The sequence below is a fragment of the Colletotrichum orchidophilum genome (genome assembly GCF_001831195.1).
Source record: "Colletotrichum orchidophilum strain IMI 309357 chromosome Unknown Scaffold_21.1, whole genome shotgun sequence".
Taxonomy (NCBI): Eukaryota; Fungi; Ascomycota; class Sordariomycetes; order Glomerellales; family Glomerellaceae; genus Colletotrichum; species Colletotrichum orchidophilum.
The window spans coordinates 57,498-75,360 of NW_019172977.1; the positions used below are offsets into that span (position 1 = coordinate 57,498).

General features: G+C 53.8%; 6 protein-coding genes across 6 annotated transcripts; 3 read left to right on the plus strand and 3 right to left on the minus strand.

The window, feature by feature from the left end:
* Positions 1–946: 946 nt before the first annotated feature.
* Positions 947–2,131, plus strand: CORC01_03460 (thioredoxin reductase; the record flags this gene model as incomplete). Its single annotated transcript, XM_022615110.1, has 3 exons — positions 947–965; positions 1,094–1,156; positions 1,230–2,131. 3 exons carry the CDS (start codon positions 947–949, stop codon positions 2,129–2,131), a joined length of 984 nt encoding a protein of 327 aa, XP_022478288.1.
* A 1,128-nt stretch (positions 2,132–3,259) lies between these two features.
* CORC01_03461 (uncharacterized protein) lies at positions 3,260–3,665 on the plus strand (the record flags this gene model as incomplete). The annotated part of the gene is made up of 3 exons (XM_022615111.1): positions 3,260–3,310; positions 3,377–3,450; positions 3,560–3,665. The coding sequence occupies 3 exons, from the start codon at positions 3,260–3,262 to the stop codon at positions 3,663–3,665; spliced, it is 231 nt and encodes a 76-aa protein (XP_022478289.1).
* A 1,291-nt stretch (positions 3,666–4,956) lies between these two features.
* Positions 4,957–5,357, plus strand: CORC01_03462 (uncharacterized protein; the record flags this gene model as incomplete). Its single annotated transcript, XM_022615112.1, has 2 exons — positions 4,957–5,057; positions 5,213–5,357. 2 exons carry the CDS (start codon positions 4,957–4,959, stop codon positions 5,355–5,357), a joined length of 246 nt encoding a protein of 81 aa, XP_022478290.1.
* A 527-nt stretch (positions 5,358–5,884) lies between these two features.
* Positions 5,885–6,894, minus strand: CORC01_03463 (uncharacterized protein; the record flags this gene model as incomplete). The annotated part of the gene is made up of 2 exons (XM_022615113.1): positions 5,885–6,446; positions 6,527–6,894. The coding sequence occupies 2 exons, from the start codon at positions 6,892–6,894 to the stop codon at positions 5,885–5,887; spliced, it is 930 nt and encodes a 309-aa protein (XP_022478291.1).
* A 1,293-nt stretch (positions 6,895–8,187) lies between these two features.
* Positions 8,188–11,393, minus strand: CORC01_03464 (major facilitator superfamily transporter; the record flags this gene model as incomplete). The annotated part of the gene is made up of 5 exons (XM_022615114.1): positions 8,188–8,496; positions 8,769–9,782; positions 9,832–9,889; positions 9,946–10,274; positions 10,320–11,393. The coding sequence occupies 5 exons, from the start codon at positions 11,391–11,393 to the stop codon at positions 8,188–8,190; spliced, it is 2,784 nt and encodes a 927-aa protein (XP_022478292.1).
* A 2,219-nt stretch (positions 11,394–13,612) lies between these two features.
* CORC01_03465 (GNS1/SUR4 family protein) lies at positions 13,613–14,771 on the minus strand (the record flags this gene model as incomplete). The annotated part of the gene is made up of 3 exons (XM_022615115.1): positions 13,613–13,911; positions 14,002–14,284; positions 14,346–14,771. 3 exons carry the CDS (start codon positions 14,769–14,771, stop codon positions 13,613–13,615), a joined length of 1,008 nt encoding a protein of 335 aa, XP_022478293.1.
* Between the last annotated feature and the right edge of the window lie 3,092 nt (positions 14,772–17,863).

Sequence of the window (17,863 nt, forward strand, 5' to 3'; positions counted from 1 at the left end):
GAAATCGCCGACCATGACGGCCTTGGCTCAATTCTAGACCATAATCTTACCAGGCGGGAGCTTCATTGACGTCAATAATTCCAAATACACACTGATGCGATTGATAAGATTCCAAACAGCATGAGAACCCTTGTAGGTTACAAACTCCCGACACCGGCAACCTGCCTATAATGAGACGGTTACCTAGGTACACCTGCCACAGAGGATTGGCTCGGAGCCGAGTTGCGTCACTCGGAAGAGCCTCGGCAAGTGGGGGCATTTCCGGTACACACGTCGACCCGGCGCTTAAGTAATCTACAGAGAGACGGCTCTCCGATCACGCATCCAGACCACATGCGGTTTGGCTTAGCGGGCTTTTTGTGACAGACGCTACCAAATGCACCCTGAATCGTGCGGCAAGCCCGATAAAAATTTCTGGAATTCTGGAATCCACCACCGAAGGCCCCAGAGCAACGCAACGCCGTCCAAGATCCCGGCCATCATCATTAGAAATCACAACCTGCCCGGGCACCACCGCCGCCGCTACTCTGCTGCAGAAACTCTGCCGCCCACTTTCGATAGCTGCTGCCACTTGTACCACCATCCCCGGTCTGCCGTCACAATAGCGGTCCACGAGTTTCCAAGCCTTGATTGGAAGCAAAGCCCGTCACCATCCTCCCCTTCCATTCGTTTTGCCCCTCCACCCCTCTCTTCACACGCCCCCCGGCCTACCCTTACCCCCCCTCTCTCTGACTGTACATATATCTCTCTTTTTCTGATACCCCGCCATTGTTGGAGAGGATAGTGCGTGTTCCTGAACGCGCATATCACCGCCAAACTGTTCTCTTCAACCTTTAGACGAACAATTCTTCGCTCGAGCGCGACCGGTCTGTCCTTTGCCGCAGCCACCACCTCCTTGAAGAAGAACACTACAAATCCTATCGAACTCAAGACGAGCGCCCGCAAAATGCACAGCAAGGTTGTCAGTACGTCACGACTCTCCGTTCCGGAGGTGCCTCCTGCGTGACCAGCATCGACGGACCTGCCTTGTACAATGATCGAGCCACGAAGGCTTCAACTCTTGCAATGCGCCCTTACTGACCTCGTATCACAGTCATTGGCTCTGGGCCTGCTGCCCACACCGCCGCCGTCTACCTGGCGCGCGCTGAGCTGAAGCGTAAGTACTTCCCCTCGCCCACTCCCCCCTTCCCCTGCTATCAGGAACGTCCCCTGACGCCGCTTCCCTTCAGCTGTTCTTTACGAGGGCTTCATGGCCAACGGCATTGCCGCCGGCGGCCAGCTCACCACCACCACCGACGTCGAGAACTTCCCCGGTTTCCCCAAGGGCATCATGGGCGGTGAGCTCATGGACAACATGAAGGCCCAGTCCGAGCGCTTCGGCACCGAAATCATCAGCGACACCGTCGCCAACCTCGACCTCTCATCCCGCCCCTTCAAGTACTCGACCGAGTTCGAACCCGAGGAGACCCACACCGCCGACGCCATCATCCTCGCCACCGGCGCCTCCGCCAAGCGCCTCAACCTCCCCGGCGAGGAAAAGTACTGGCAGAACGGCGTCTCCGCCTGCGCCGTCTGTGACGGTGCCGTCCCCATCTTCCGCAACAAGCACCTCGTCGTCATCGGCGGCGGCGACTCCGCCGCGGAGGAGGCCCTCTTCCTCACAAAGTACGCCAGCCACGTCACCGTCCTCGTCCGCCGCGACGTCCTCCGCGCCTCCCAGATCATGGCCAAGCGCCTGCTGGCCCACGAGAAGGTGACGGTGCGGTGGAACTCGGCCGGTAAGGAGATCAAGGGCGGCGACAACGGCCTGATGAGCCACCTCGTCGTCAAGGACACCGCCACGGGCGCCGAGGAGACGCTCGAGGCCAACGGACTCTTTTACGCCATTGGCCACGAGCCCGCGACGACGCTCGTCAAGGGCCAGCTCGAGACCGACGAGGAGGGCTACGTCGTCACCAAGCCCGGCACGCCGCTGACCAACATTGAGGGCGTCTTCGCCGCCGGTGATGTTCAGGACAAGAGGTACAGGCAGGCTATTACCAGCGCCGGAACCGGCTGCATGGCTGCCCTGGACGCCGAGAAGTATCTTGCCGAGCTCGAGGACGGCGACTCCAAGGACCCCTCCAACTGACTAGATCACCACCTCTGAACCAAAAGCCGGGTAGGCTTTTTGTTTGGGGGGGAACCGCTTAATGATATAGAGAGCCTTCTAGAATAGATGTGCGGGAACCAAAATAAATAAATAAATAGACTTTGCATTCAAGCGTATAAACAAAGAAACCAAAAGAATTGTGGTTTTTTCTCACCGCTCGGAGTCAGATCCGAGTCGACCGAAGCAGGTCTCGGAGATATTTGCCCCTGACGGCGTCCGTCGGTCCCTACTTAGGGCCGGGCTTTCCCGGATCTGCGGTCCGCATTTGCAGCAGCTCGTTTGCTTTCTTTGGTATTTCGACGTCAGCGGAGGGAGAAGAGTGGCACATTTAATTCAAAAGAGCCGCTGCTTCCCTGATCCAAAATCGAAAAAAGTCGACATGTCGTGTCGTCCCAACTTTTGGGAAGCTTCTACGCTGCAGAATCACGTTGGCTCCCTTTTCTCCTCCCATCCCACCAACCCCTCTCCAGATCCCGGACTCATTCTCATCCCAAAGAGCCTGCTCGGTCGTCCAGAAGCAGAGTCCCCCCAAAAGCTCGAAGCCCACCCCACATGAAGCTTAAAATACTGGTGCCGATACCGAATGCCCCAGAAGCCCGAGCCCCAAGATGCAGAGCCAGCGCACGCGTGTCGCCTCGCTCGGCCCACGAGGGCATGCGGCTTGACGGCTTGACGCTTGCCCAAAGCCATCCCTTTCCATCCACTCGGTTGGCTTTGCCGCATCGTCCGTTCCCCATACCTACCCTTCCATCCAAACGTGTCAATGGACCGAATCGTAAGTTGAAAATGGGAAGCCCAAAAAAGGCTGCTCGTGGGGCGGGGTAAGAGAGTAGCGCGGTGTTTCAAACCACGCATCGCCCATGATCAGCCCATTTTGTACATGTGCCTTGGACGAGAGAGAAAGAGAGCATGAGAGTTTTGCTTTTATACTTAAGTTCACCTTCTCCCCCATCTCCACCTCGTGACAGCTGGGTAAAACAGCTTGATGCCTTTCTCATGTCTTTACCCCTCGTCCTTTCAATGAACTGATTCTCCTTTTATCTTCGCCCATCATCCCAAAGCACTCGGAAAATTAAGTGAAAGAACCCGTCGCCTCAGATCGGCAATATGCCAAGCAGCAAGGGGTACTCCTACAACAGCTCTGGGTCCAACAGCCAGGTAAATCGAAAACCTAAACATGCGAGGTTCTCGTGAAGTAGCATTTTACTCATTGCGGGGGAAAAGGGTAACCACTACTGTGCCCGCGACTACGGCAGCAGCAGCTCTTCAAACCCCAACTCATACCAGTATACCAACACGTGGGTTCTCATTCTTTCGTGTCAATTTTGGTCCCAATCTTGCCCAAATCGCCGTTTTGGGGATTGGAGCCTTTGAAGAGTGAGGTTAACAGACATCTACTACGAACAGGAACGGGTCATTTCACTACTCGACTCTGAAAGGCGACAAGTATCAAAACGACAGCAACACCTCGGCTAGCGGATACCGAACGTGCTCCGGGTACGGCAAAAAGTAAGTTTGGCCAACTTTCTCCGCGAGACTAGGGTGACATTGGAGAAGTAGCGTATTGGTTTACATTAGACCTTGACGCTGACTGCTGATGCAAAGTGTTGGAATGAAATAAAGATCGAACTTGTAATGCGAAACGATGGAGTAGTTATGTGATTGCATTGCGATTGGGACGCCGAGCTTTTTGATTTTAATCTAATGGGATGGACACTCTTGATTTGATTTTGCGCGCACTTGGGGTACCTGTAGTAGGACGCGAAGGCATGTGAAATTGGTTTCAATTTGGGACCGAGAGGACGTGAGTTCAATTGACAAGGTGATTGAAATGTCGTTTGCTTTTTCAATGTAAGCTGATCCCTGTCATGTGGCGGCTAGCTAGCCGTGAGAGGAGTCTCATCCCACTCGACTGCCACTCAAACCCCATGCAGTCGACGACAGCACCTTTGAGGGGCAGCCGAGTGTTACAAGACTCGCCAGTCGGAGCACACGACTATGCTTTCAAGGCTTTAAAGGTGTCGTTTCTATATTTCAGTTATCAATTCCGAGCGTCTCGCAGCTGAGATGAGTTACCCCCCCTTTTGGTCCGAGGTCCGCCAATTGCTCAACGTCAATCTACCAGGATAATCCCAGATTATGTCCCGATAGTGGCAGCTTGTCGGCCAGCGGGGGAGGGACTGGCAGCTTATCTTATCAAAGATCAAAAAAGCAATATACCAGCATCATGCTACCCTTCCCCCAAAATATTTTTGCTGCTCTCAACCGCAGGAAACTTGATTGTGATCAGTCGTGCATACAAAGGGGGTAGCATGGGGGAAGGAATGATGCGATCACGAAATTTATACAGTGACCCCTGCCTAACTTGACTTTGGAGCCTGACATGGGGACCCCCACGGGAAGGAACAGGAGAGCTTCCTGGCCCTGCAAACCAAAGGAAGTTGCAAAGGTGAGTAAGGTAGGTAAGGTAGCTTCCTGATGATCTTAGTCCCGCCAACAATCCGTTCGCAGAGCGGGGTGAAGGGGTGAGCAACCTTGCTGGTCAACCTATTTAATCTCCTTCCCGCCTTCAAACGTCCTCGCCTTTCTCCCTTCTCCCCCTTCACAACCTCCGTAACAACTCAACATTTGACAACACACACATCCTCAAAACCCAACCCAATCAACCAGCTTCCAAACCCACCTGAACAAGCACACAGTCAAGATGAGCGGACAAGGTTATTCGTACAAGAGCTCTGGCACCAACAGCGAGGTAATCATTAGTCCCCCCCTCCCGAAGCCGCAGAGCTTCAGACCAAGACACCATGGCTGATGTTACCGACTGGCAAACGCAGGGCAATCACTACTGCGCTCGTGACTACGGCAGCAGCGCTTCCAACACCAATTCTTACCACTACTCCAACACGTAAGTGCACCACTACCACCACCAGCTGCTCCCTCCATCATGCGGACAACGACAGCTGTCCAAGGGGGCTCTGCCGTTCCTCAGTATCCAGAACAGACTTCTTACTTCATCTCGTGGAATCTTGTGGGACGAAGCTGACCAGTTCCATCAAAAAGTGACGGATCCTACTACTACTCCAACCCCAACGGCAGCACCTACCACAACAATGGTGCCGGCGGCTCGACCTACACCTCCCCCAGCGGTGACAGGACCTCTTCCGGCTACGGCGGCGGTAGCTCTGGCAGTTCTGGCAAGAAGTAGTCTGCTAGCAGGTGTGTTCTGCCCATAGTGTTGGGGTATTAGATGGGGATCCAGTTTACAATCATAGTGTTAGAGAGATGGAGAAGGTCTCAGATTAGCAGCAACGATGTCATGAAGCTCCCCGAATTGATGTATTGATATAATGCGGGTTTTCCGCGTGCCTCGTCTTTGAAGAAGTGATGTTATGAAAAGGGACGCAGTATAGAGAGCACCAAGGCTTTGCGAGACACAGTCTTCGAGGCATCTGCCTCCAGATCCTGCCTACAGAGATACTAGTCAATTGGGTTGAAAGGCACTCTCTGTCTCTCCTGTACCTCCAAAAATACTTGGACAAATTAATCTTGCAAATGCTCGAATTAACGTACATTATCAGTCCTGGGTAGAGAGCCCATTTTGAAGTGACTGGTGGTGATTATATAAGTCGGTCACATCATATACCGGCCCACTATCGATATTATGCCTCTTCGAAGACTATTTTACATGGACATACCTTCCCCCAGGTCCAAAATCGTCACTTATTCAACCCCCTACGCATCCGGTAGCCCAGAAATGACCACAGCACTAACAAAATCCTTGGGGTGCCCCTGCGTATCCATTTTGCCGGTACCGTTCTTGAGGTAGCAATACTCCCCGGGAAGCTTGATCATAGCGACGGACCTGCAGTACCCTCCGCTCTTGACGTCGCCGTTGGCGAGGTTACTACCGTACGCCTGGTTATACGCCGCGCAGAGGGCCATGCACTCCTCGAATGTCGAGACGTACACCTTCATAATGTCGTAGAGCGCCGGGTTGCCGTAGGCGGCTCCCGACGGGTAGTTGACCTCGCAGAGTTGGCGGAAGAGCTGGGCGGACCCGGAGCCGGATCCGGAGCTGACTTTCATGGCGTTCCCGCTGCCGTCGGTGGGCGTGTAAGTGGTCGTGTTGATGTATGGGCAGCCGCCGTCCGTGGGCGCCGCGCGGATGCCTGTGGGGATCGAGCGGGAGGTCGATGATGATGATGTTGCTGTCAGTGCGGAAGATTGCGCGCCTGTGATTGTAGACGCTGATTGAGAGCCTGCCGTTGCTGAGGCCGTTGACGATGAATCATTGCTGGGGCGATATGAAGTTTAGTTTGTTGTTACTCCCATCTTTTGCATTATGAGTGTTTTTGGGGCGCAAGGTAGACTTACTCTGACACTGCCAAACTATCGGCCTTTTGAGCCGCCAACCCTCCCGCGACACCGCCAGCGATTCCCCCAGCAAGAATGACAACCAGCGCAATCACCAGACCCCAAAAGATAGGCACCGTCAAACCGAGAACGCGTCGTCGTTGTAGTGTCTCTGGCTGCGGCGGCGGCGGCGGCGTTCCTCCCGCATGGGCGTACGCTGGGTGGTAGGCCTGGGTCATTGTCGTCCACGTTGACTTTTCCAACGGGGTTTGGAACTCGGAAGGGTCGTACGGGATCGGTGCGGTGGAGTACCGGCTCTGTGCCGCCTCGAGGCCCGGTTGTTCTTGCGGCCCCTCCGTGTGGAGCCGGTGCTGGATCTGATCGGCCATCCCTGTTGATTGTCTCAAATCTCTCCCAGGTTGCTCTGATATCACTGGCGCAGGACCAAAAAAAAAATACAGCGAAGGAAACAACGCGTACGCGCTCAATGAATCACAAGATAGAAAGAGAGGAGGGAATCATGACCAAAAAGGGAAACAGAAGAAACGTTGGAAGTAGGCTGACGGGTACTTAATGAGAGCTCACCTCGCAGGACCTTAAACAGCAACCGAGCTTACCTGTAGGCGCCACATGGGGGAGGTTGTTTCCTTTGCACGATGCCTTATTGAGTTGAGAGATCCATGCGCCAATGAGCTTATTTTTGGTTCTGGAACGGCTGGCTTGGCTCTCCCCTGAGACGGAATACCGTCTGCCTGATGAGAAGGAACGCATGGCGCGACGCGACCCTGTGACGCCACGCTCGGCTATGCGATTAGCTTCAGCCCTAGAGGCGCGTTATGAGGTGGTGGGGGGGCCAAGCGTATGAAGAATGCCTCAAGTGCTAACCAGTTCTAACCAGTTCTAACCATCAAGACGGCAGAAAACAACCTATCAAGGGTCCCGTTCGAAACAACGCCGATGGTGGTGATGGTGGTGATGGTGGGTGGGCAGTGGTTGGCTGGCCTTGGGAGTAGAAACGCTTGGTAGCCGCCGAAGCGCCTGCATATGCTTCGCCTTGTTGGCGCGTCCACCGGAATATCTTGCGCCAAGGGGGTGTGTCGGAACTTACGGGCCATTGTGGTGGTTTTTAAGTGAAGGCTAGCTGACGGGAAGGGCTCATTGGTGGTGGTGAGTTGCCAAAGCCAGTGGTCTGGAAATTGCTGGATTGGGACGAGCATAGTATTAGTGCGAGGATCGTACAGATGTTCGACAGCTCGGGGGCTCTAAATTTTCGTTTTCAATGCCATGGCCGTTTCAGTCCGACGAACGGTGGGTGCCATCAATCCAGCCAAACAAGCGACACAAACATGACAACCATGATCATGAATTCAAGTGTGGCAACGGTGAGATATTTACAAAACCGCGTCTGTTGGATCGCCACATCAACCTCTGATGTTGTGGGGCTTGCTCCCTGGGATCAGAACCTTCGAGTGACCCTGACTTCAAGGCTCTACAAAATGAGCCTTGTATTCCAGGTCTTGATCAAGTAGAATGTCTTTCCGCATACCGTTGATTTCCCTTTGAGCGACGTTTCTACAGAGTGGCAGAGACATCTCATAGAACCACCTTGTAGCTGACCTTCCCCTGGCAAAGTCCGCGGAACCCATCTTTCCTCATGCGCACCACCAACCTTTGGCCATCCTCTAGCGTCCATGTCCAGAAAGCCCATGTCTCCTGTCATGGTTGTTGGACAACTCATTCGGTACCGGCTGGCCGTGAATCTCAACCGGCACATACGCCGTCCACTCCGACGTACCCATCCCCATCCCCGTCCCGATGACCATCTGGCTCGACAACGCCACCCTCGTCTTCTTCTCCTCACGCAACAGCATAACGATCAGAGCTCCAATCGCCAGTGCCAGCGGCGCCCCGATGCCCGCCCCGATGCCCGGCGCAGCTCCAGTCGACACCTGCTGCTTCTTGACGCTGCTGTTGCGGAGCACGTTGCCGCGCTGCGGCCCGTCCCGGTGCTCTGCCCCGCCGTCGCAGTTACTGTCCCCGTCGCGACGTCGCCAATGTCCGACTTTAGGTACTGGTTGAGCAGCATCGTGCCCGCCGGTACACCAAAGGTGTAATTTTCACAGTACGGAGAGGGTATGGGGAATGGCTCAAAAAAGCATAGAGATAAGCTTGTTGAAACGCGCAGACAACCATCTCGCTAGCTATTTATCATCAACTCTTCTACTCGTCGCCCTGGCCATCACGCAGCTTTCATCCCCCTCACCGACTTCCATTCCAAGAAACAAGCCGCAATGGCCGATACGCCTGCCAACGGAATCGCAGCAGTGAAAGCCACTCGCAGAGCTTCATTGTACAGAGTAAGCATCATCGGGAGCGCGCCGGCCGGCACGGCCGTGCGGAACGCCGCCACCCCGGCCCCGAGCACCACCCGGATATCCACGGCCGGCACCGCGTTTTCCGCCGAAGCCTGCAGCAGATGGTTCTGGAACAGCGCGTTCCCCACAGAGATAAAGATGGCGCCGCCGAGGGACTGCGACGCCACAACCGCCGCGGTGCCGATGGGGACCTCGTCGGGCGGCAGGACGGCTTGCACCGCGGTGAAGCCTTGCTGTATGGCCATCCCGAAGCCCGCCGCGACGAGGATCTCGAACCCGACCCAGTGCGCAGTCGGCGTGTCGGGCGACAGCAGCCGCAGCAGTCCGCACCCGGCTGTCGCGATCACGCCGCCAATGATGGCTGGGGCCGCGAAGTAGCCCACGACAGAGACGAAGACGCCCGCGAGGAGGGAGAAGAGGGCGATGGCGGCTACGTAGGGGATCATGTCCACGCCTGAGGAGATGGCGCTCTCCCCGCGGATCGCCTGGAACCAGATGGGGAGGAAGTATGCGTGGATGAGAAGCGCTCCGTACGTGGCAAAGGCTGCGACGCAGGAGGCTGCCACCGTCCTCTGGGTGATGATGGCGGGCGGGATCAATGCGCCGTCCTGCTTCCACCACTGCCATGCCGCGAAGATGACGGCCGTCACGCCGGCTCCGGAGATAAGGCCAATGATCCTGGCGGTCGACCAAGCCTCGCCCTGGGCGGTGTATTCGAGGGCCAGGAAGAGCATTATGCAGGCTCCGAGCAGGAGCACGTTGCCTACCATGTCGAGGTCCAGGATCCTGTCAAAGAAGGTTTGTTTGCCTCGCGGGTGCCGCTGAGGGTGAAAGAAGAAAAGGAAGACGATGAGAGCGAAGCCACCGATGGGGAGGTTCATGTAGAAACACCATCGCCAAGTCTGGAAACGGATTAGCCATGTATAGTCCGGGGTGGTCAGAATCACTTACAACGAGGTCAGTAAAGACACCTCCGAGCAGAGGACCGACCGTTGCGCCAAGGCCGAACCTGCATGTGTTAGCATCAACAAGTGTTGAGCTTCATCTTTGAAAAGAGTCACTCACATCAATCCGACGATCGCCGTGTACATCGGACGCACCCGCAAAGGAACTGCTGTGGCTACGACGACAAAGCTGCCGGTGAGAATTCCGGCGCTGCCGAAGCCAGCCACGGCACGGCCCACGATGAGGGTGATAGAGTCCGGAGCGAGGCCGCAGACGAGCGATCCGACCAGGAACATGGAAGTAGCCAGCACGTATGACCACTTTACGGAGAAGAGCATAAAGACTCTGCCAAAAACGGGCTGGAAGGCGCAGGTCGTGAGGAGATGGGCCGAGCCGTACCAGCCAATGTCTGCCGTGGATTGGAATTCTGTTGTAATGTGTGGGATGGCCTGATTCTGTCAGCTTGAGAATGGTTATGAATGCTGCCGACTTACAGTTGTGAGAATGGTACGATCGGCCGAGATCAAGAACACCACGAGACAGAGCCCAATCGCCAGGAACGTAAGTGGCCACCCTTGCACCCATTGCTCCCCTTCACCCTCTTCATCCGACGACTGCGACACGGTGCTGTGCTTCTCATCCCTCGCCTTGTCAGTATGTCTTACGTGGCGCAAATCATCCTTGCCATCATCCTCGTTCGTGTCCAGCTCCAGTGGTTTTGTGAAGCGACTGATCCGGGCATCGGCCTTGCCGGGATGTCTCTGCTCCGTGATGGGTGTGGGGCCCTGCTGCTGCCGGCCCCTGGTTGGCGGCGTACCGCTCGATACGGACCCGTGGAGAGAGGGATGGCTCGCCAGGTGCCGGAGTGGTGGGGCAAAGATTGACGAGATGATTGAGGCGGTTTCGGAGTGCGGCTGAGGAAACCCGTCGTCCTTCTCTTCATCATCCATCCTAGGAAGGGTGTGGGAATCTGAGACGGTGTATGATGGGACCCTCTTCATGGCGAGAGGGAAAGCACGCTGGGTTACCGTGGGGGAGATCGGATCTCCTCGTGGGAATACATATACGGCGCCGGGTTGTCGTAGGGAAGATACCCGCCGGGAGATTGGTGGCGGCCGCGGCCCGTTGGTGAAGGTGATTGAGGATCTGATGGAATCGTGGGGGTTGTGGCCGTGGCGGGACATTTGAGACGCTATTGAAGGTGCGTTGCCTATCTTGCGAGTTTCCTCGGCCGCCAGGGAATCTCTCTGCTTCATCACAGTTTCGGCGGTAGAGGGACGATCCTGTGAAAGACCGGTTTTCTCCTCCCAGTCGTCCGTCAGCGACTGGGGGAGAATATCCTCCCCGTCATTGTCATCCTCCTCTGAATAAGACGACACCAGGTTGTCGTCGAGGCCCGGCAAAGGGACTGCGTAAGATTGGATGATCGAGATGCGCGAGCGCTCCTCGCCGAGGAACTCTGAGGATGGTCTGGATCCGAGTGAAATCCTGGTTGTCTGGGTCGCGCCGCTGTCGCCTGCGGTATCTTGCCGATCAGAAGATTTCTTTAGCTCGTTGCCTTCTGCCATCCTGCAAGAAGTTTTGGAGTCAAGCAATCAAGTGGCTTAATCGTCTGTATAGTTCGTTGGTGGAATTGCAACCTTCAAGCAGGAGATGCGGCAGCACATGGTAGATGAATCCTTGATATCTACAGGCTGCTCCCCTCGGCTTCAAGGCAAGTCCCAAAGGAACGCTCACAAGCTCGGGTCTAGCCCATCGTTAGCTTGACAACCGCAGACCGTAACTTGCTTTAATCGCCGGTGGCGTCCAGGAACAATGCCAGAACGTCCTCAGCTGTACAGAAAGTGCCATCTTTCCACGATCGTGACAGCCTCGCGGTGAATGTGATCGCCGCCAAGGGTTTCCGCCAATGGTGTAACGTGAGACCCCAAAGGTGACGGGGTCGGCTAGCAGATATGACTTCTGCTAGGTAGTTCACGGCGTCTTTAGCCAGGGCGACCGCAGCAAGTCGGAGCCTGGAGAAATGGTCGGTTGTGCAACGGTAAGCAGCATGAGATCCGGCTAACGGGCGATATACCGACCAGTGCCACATTTATTTCTAGCGAAGCCTAGTGCTAGGTGCTGATTGCCAACATTCCATTTTGATGACCGCATCTTCGGTCTCATTGAATGGTGGGGACCCCCGCTGATACTTCGGGGTCGCGGCAAAGAACTAAACAAAGAACGAGGCAATTGTAGATGGGGCGCTAGGGCATGGTGAGGAGAGGCGTGGCGGGAGCGGGTGACATCCGGCGCCGGCGCCGTAGAATAGAGACTAGCCGGAAGTTGGGGGCCGGCATCTTTTGTGTGTTAGGATTCAAAACAATGGATCGAGAAGGAATCTGAAACATGGAGAAGCACTGTCCTCGCCAATAATGAGTAGAGCATGCAAGCACTGGAATAGAAACCTATCGATTCGATAGACGCAGTTCTTTTTTTTGGTTGTGGGCCACGTTCTTGCAGTCCCCTTTGCCCAGGCACACCAGAATACTTCTTCGCGCGCTGTAAATGTCAGACATCATTTTATCTTCGGGCCAGCTGAGCGTTTCTGCTGCCTATGCCACTATACCGTCTTGCAATCCGATTTGACGATAGATCACACCACGATGGGTAGCATATCTCAAGGACATAGATGCGAGAAGGGCTGATCTCAAATGCCAGATGTGACACGAAAACGTCACCGACGTTGCGGCGCTTGCCTGAATTCGCATTGGCACTAGAGTATTGATCACGATGTTGGTGTGGGAGGTTGAAAGAAGTTTGGAGACGAAACAAGGGAGGGGGGGGAGGGAGCTTGCCCGCACTCCGTCGCCTCGTTGCTTTGGATCTTTGAGCGAACCACCCACCCGCTGCCGGGAGTTGGCCAGAGGCCTTATCGAACGAACCAGTCGCAAGTATAGCACATGCTTGATATGTTTGAAGATTATTTAAGAATTTGTAACATGTCATAGCTTGCGTTGTCTCAATTCATTCCCATAGGCACGCGTCCAGCCACAAGATCGACTGGTGTTCAATTCCACGGCTGTGGAATTATTGCGTGGCATAATGATGAACCCGGATGCAGGACGCGATTGATCAACCATGTTGGGTGTTTTACTTTCAATCAAGTCCTAGAGAGGACTGTCGGTTATTCTGCAAAGCTGCGAAGCAAAACTCTGAAAGATTTGAATATCTTGAAAGGTGTATGATGAAAGTGAAAGGAGGAGAGAGGGCGTTCCCCAAACAGAACCTGGAAAGCAACCCGAGGATGTAATTAGCAACTAGATCGAATTGAGACTAGTGCGATCGGACGGACCAGGATTCCCCGGACGTCCCCATGCAGTCCCAATTGGGCAACTTGTACGTACAGGGATTGGATCCACCAAGTCCGTAATTCGAATTCCACCGACCCGCCTCATTCTGGCAGGACTTCGGATGTTTCCCCCCCCCCACCCTCTTCCTCTTCAAACATGGCATTTCACTTTTGCATACAGTCAGAGACGGGCACACTTTTCCAATAAACTCCTGTCATTTGTTCCGCAATCCAGAGTAAACTCCCGCCTTGCTTTCGACCCAACCAAAAGACTCCGCTTTACCAACCCAATGCTTCCTTGGCCGCCAATGCCGTCAACGTCACCGCCAACCAGGTATTCCCTTGCCCATCTGGTCCGAGCACCCGGGCGCATCAAGGACCACCCGACCAACAATGCTTGCGTGTCTATGGTATTCTATGGGTTCATGCTTTTTTTTACCAACAAAGCGAGTTCTCTCAGGTTTCGAGCTCAACCGTGGCGTTCTTAGCTCCCAAGGTCACTGTTGCCGCCGCCGCTGCCGCCAAGGCATGCTTATCATCGAGGACAACCGGCTTGGACTTTTGCACCGCCTTGCTGCGGCCGCCTTTCTTGTAAGTTGAAATGTAAAACATGATGAAGAGCACCAGGTACGACGTCAGAATGGCGCCGCCCGTGACGGCTGCGAAGAACTCGCCGCCGCATCGACCAACGTGGGGGAGGAGTTCCTTGAAGTACGTGTCCGCAAAGACATCGTAGAAGCCAAAGTAGACGAAACCTGCCGATGCGAATCAGTACTGGTCCGATGACGGACATGTTTCGCTTCCCCGCGTTGAGTGAGCGGTTCGGCCTCGGCCGGTTGACTTACCAAGGTCGAGTACGAACTGGGTGATCTGCAAGACGGTGATCCACTGTTTCCACCATACCTTGACGCCTCGTGCAGTCTGGAAGTAATACCAGTACATGACTACATGCACCGTCAGGTTGAGCGTGATGGGTACCCAGGACAGCGGGGTAGCTCCGACCATTTGACTGAAGCAGAGGAGCGCGGTGGCAGGGTGGTGATAGCAGTGTAGGAAAGTGAGGGGCTTCTTCTTGAGCATCAAGAAGACGGTGTCGATGAGCTCGTAGTACTTTGTGAGGTAGTTGATCTATGACGAAGGATAAGCTTGGATTCTTATGAGTTGAATGGCTAGCTGGCTTGACACTCACATAGTACAGAACAACAAGCGGTTGTGTCCAGCCCGAAGGTCCGCAGATGTTCTCGTAGATGCCCTTCTGCCACAAGCTCGGTGCGATCTGCTCGACGAACAGAGCTAGCAAAGCACCGCTCAGAAGAGACAGGAACAAGTTGTGAATCTTGAAGAGGGTATTCAACTCTAGTGGTTTGCGGTTGCGCATTACCTCACGTCCACCAAAGACGACTAGGAGGTAGAGCACCACCATACTCGTGGTCTCGCTGAAAGTTGAGAAGGGCGTGCGGCCATGTACGAAATCGAACTCGCTGGCCGGGTAGCCCATGATCGACGTAAAGACTCTGTCAAAGGCCCGCCATGGTGAGAGGAGTGATGTGGAGGCATTTTTCACCACCACAAACCTGGTGATATTGCCGCTGGAGGTGAGATTATCGTAAAACATGGTGATGGATTTTTGAAGATCTTGCAGAGGAGGAGTTTCTCACGCAGTGAGAAGAGTACATAAAAAACGATTTATGCTGATGTGGATGAGCATGGATGGTGACCAAGACTGTACGATGGAATAGGCACCGCTATATGCCCCAAGCTCAAGCATCTCGATGCCTCGTTTCAGACCACCAACTCAATTGCTTTAACACAGCCTATGACGGCATTCCGTCTGCCTCGTGGATACCAATGCATAATAAGCGCGAGCCGCAACTAGATTGTCCATCTCCGCAGTAGCTTACCAGGCCGGTATCAATGCCCCGAATGCTCGTACAGCTCTCCAGGTTTTTGTACGGTTACGAGGGACCTTGACGACGCATTTGAACCGGGTCGCGCATGCCCCACGATTATGCCTTGGCTTTCAGAGTGGCATACAGTAAGTTCTGCAGCACGTATACTTGGGGTATCTCGCTCACCAAAAACAAGAAAGTTTTTAAAGTTGAGTGTGGATTTCCAAGATAACAAAGTAACTGGAAGGTTGGTCCTGCGTCTCGTTCCCCCAACGCTCGTCTACTAGCTTTTCACCCTCGATAAGGTAGTGACAACGAACCGGTGGCAACAATATAGTCGCTGTTGTACTCCAGAATAGGACAGCTTTTGGCAGGCGAGGTCGCGCTTCTTTGACTCGGTACATATATTGACAGCCGTTGGCCTGTCTTGAGCTACTAGCTACGACAAAAGCGCACGCCGGTACAAGCCACCGCCGTTTCACTCAGCAGCCAACGAAATAAACCTGAACGTAGACATCACAACCGGTTCGGAACGTCGCTCATTGCAGCATCTGGTGCGAAGGAGAAGGCCATCTCCAAGTTCCTTTCTACAGAAACAACGACCCCACTGCCAGATCTAACAGGAAAATTATGGCCCAGAGACGAAGTCTATTGGCATACTTTGGGGTTCCTGCATCATCTGCTTTCATCCGGAGTGGAGTCTGGTTCGTCTGAGTCCATCTCGTCTCCAGGACGGGTTCGTGATTCGCTTCTCCACAAGAAATACTGAGAGTCTTTAGCAGGATATCTCAAATTTTGCATCGCATTCGGCTCTAAAACACATATCGATATAAAGGAATCTATAATACTTATCTCCCGCCTACAACTCTGCTCTTCTGCCAGGCGTTAGAGATCTTCTTGAGGTCACCGCCAACTGAGATCAAAATCCGGGCCCTTCGAGCTGGGATTTACCTGCAATCAGTTTGACTAAGAGTACATGATGATAAATAGTATTGTTTTCATAAAGTCAAGTCCATCGCAAGATCGATCCCGCTCTTACTGAGTATCATTAGCAAATGCCTATCTCTCACATCACGCTTCCTACGTACCAGCACTCTATACCATTTCCTTCTAATAACAGGCAGAGCCACGTTCAGGCCGCCTCTGAAAGCCACTGCGGTATCACCCTTCTTCGCAGCTCGTGGGCTCAATCGTAATCCATCCCAAATCGTAGTCATACCAGTCCATCATTGCCCTTCTCCATACCTTTGTACAGAAAAACTAACTCTCCTGATTTTGTGTATCGGCACTGCGAGAGTGCCCACCGTCAAGGGCGGTCGGCTTGGGGACAAAGTTTTGAGATCATCACCTACAAGGTTGGCGAAGCCCCAGCACTGGTTGCGTGGGCAGAGAGGCCACGGTGACGAGACGCGGATTGCGGGAGTAGGACACATGATTTTGCCAAGGAGAAGAAAGGGTGTAGAAAAAAAGATCGAAGTGATGTGGTTTTTGGAAGCTAGGTTGTTCGTTCATAGTTGAAAGTGATCGCGTTTGTCTAGTGGTAAAAGTGTTATCGAGGGGTACGATCCAGCCAAAGACGCGATGTTTTGGGTTGCTGGTTTAAAGCACTGAAGAATGTCTACCTCTTCAACATCTTTCCTTGCCTCTTGTATCTAGAGGACTGCGCCTGACAGATGAACATGAACAAACACCTCTGAGCCGCAGGAGTAATGACTGAGTCGGCAATCATGGGACGTTCAGGCTGGTTTAACTGTTCGGCCAGAGAAGAAGACCCTTGATTAGAGGGGAGGATGGCATGTCTGTACGCAGAAACCGATTTGTTGGCCTTTCAACCAGCCTCTTCTCGGCGATAATAGTCTCGATCTCAAATCTGTCCTTGGAAATTGGTAGTAATAGCCCCAGGAAAATCAAGAAAGCGAAGCTAGACTTGTATGTTCCAATCAGTCGAGTTTGAAGAGGCGGATCCTTGCTGTTGACCAAGATAGGAGAGCGGCCCGCGCCGTAGTAAGGAGCCATAGGCCGGGCATATACATAGAAGCTACTTATTTCCTCTTTGATTTCCTCCCAAGGTGCAATCCGAGCTTCCAAAACCTTCAGGTATGGAGTTTTGTGAAAGTCTTCTATTTCTTGGAGTTACTCGTCGTTCATGTACTCTTCGTTGGAGGATTTCCCCATTAGCATCCAAAGTGACTTGATGCACATTCTAATGCACCGCTCATTGGCCACTCGTCGTCGTCGTCGACCAAGCATATCTCCTGGAATATAAGACGAGACAGACTGACCCGATAGGAAGCCCTTTGATCTGGGATATGAGGTAAAAGACCTTAATTGAAAAGATTTCGTCACGGCGCAAATGCAGTAAGGCACGCGGAATCGTATCGAATCCTCAAGACAGACGTACTGTACTCGCGTAACCAGTCGACCATGAATATTCCGCCTTTCTCGCAAGCAGTCGCCCAGGAAGAGCGTCAAACATGAAAGAATACATAGTGGTCGAAGCCACCTTCGACATTCCGTTGGCACCCAAGCTAGCGGCTCTGCGATCTGAGACAAGACGCCAACAGCAGGACCCAAGCCAACTAGTTACTAGAAATGCGACGGGTCTCAAATTTAGCCTTGTGTCGCGCCAGGACCCTCTCCAACGGCGTCGACGTGAGCAGATCGTGGCGCCGCGGGTTCTCATGCTAGCCTAACGAAGACCCTCAACCTTCTAGAACGGACGTGCCCTCAGAGAAGAGCAGCGAATGGGCAGTCTTGGGAGTAAACTCGGCTCGTTCTAGGCTCGTTGTGCGACTTTGGTCCTACGGAAATACGATGA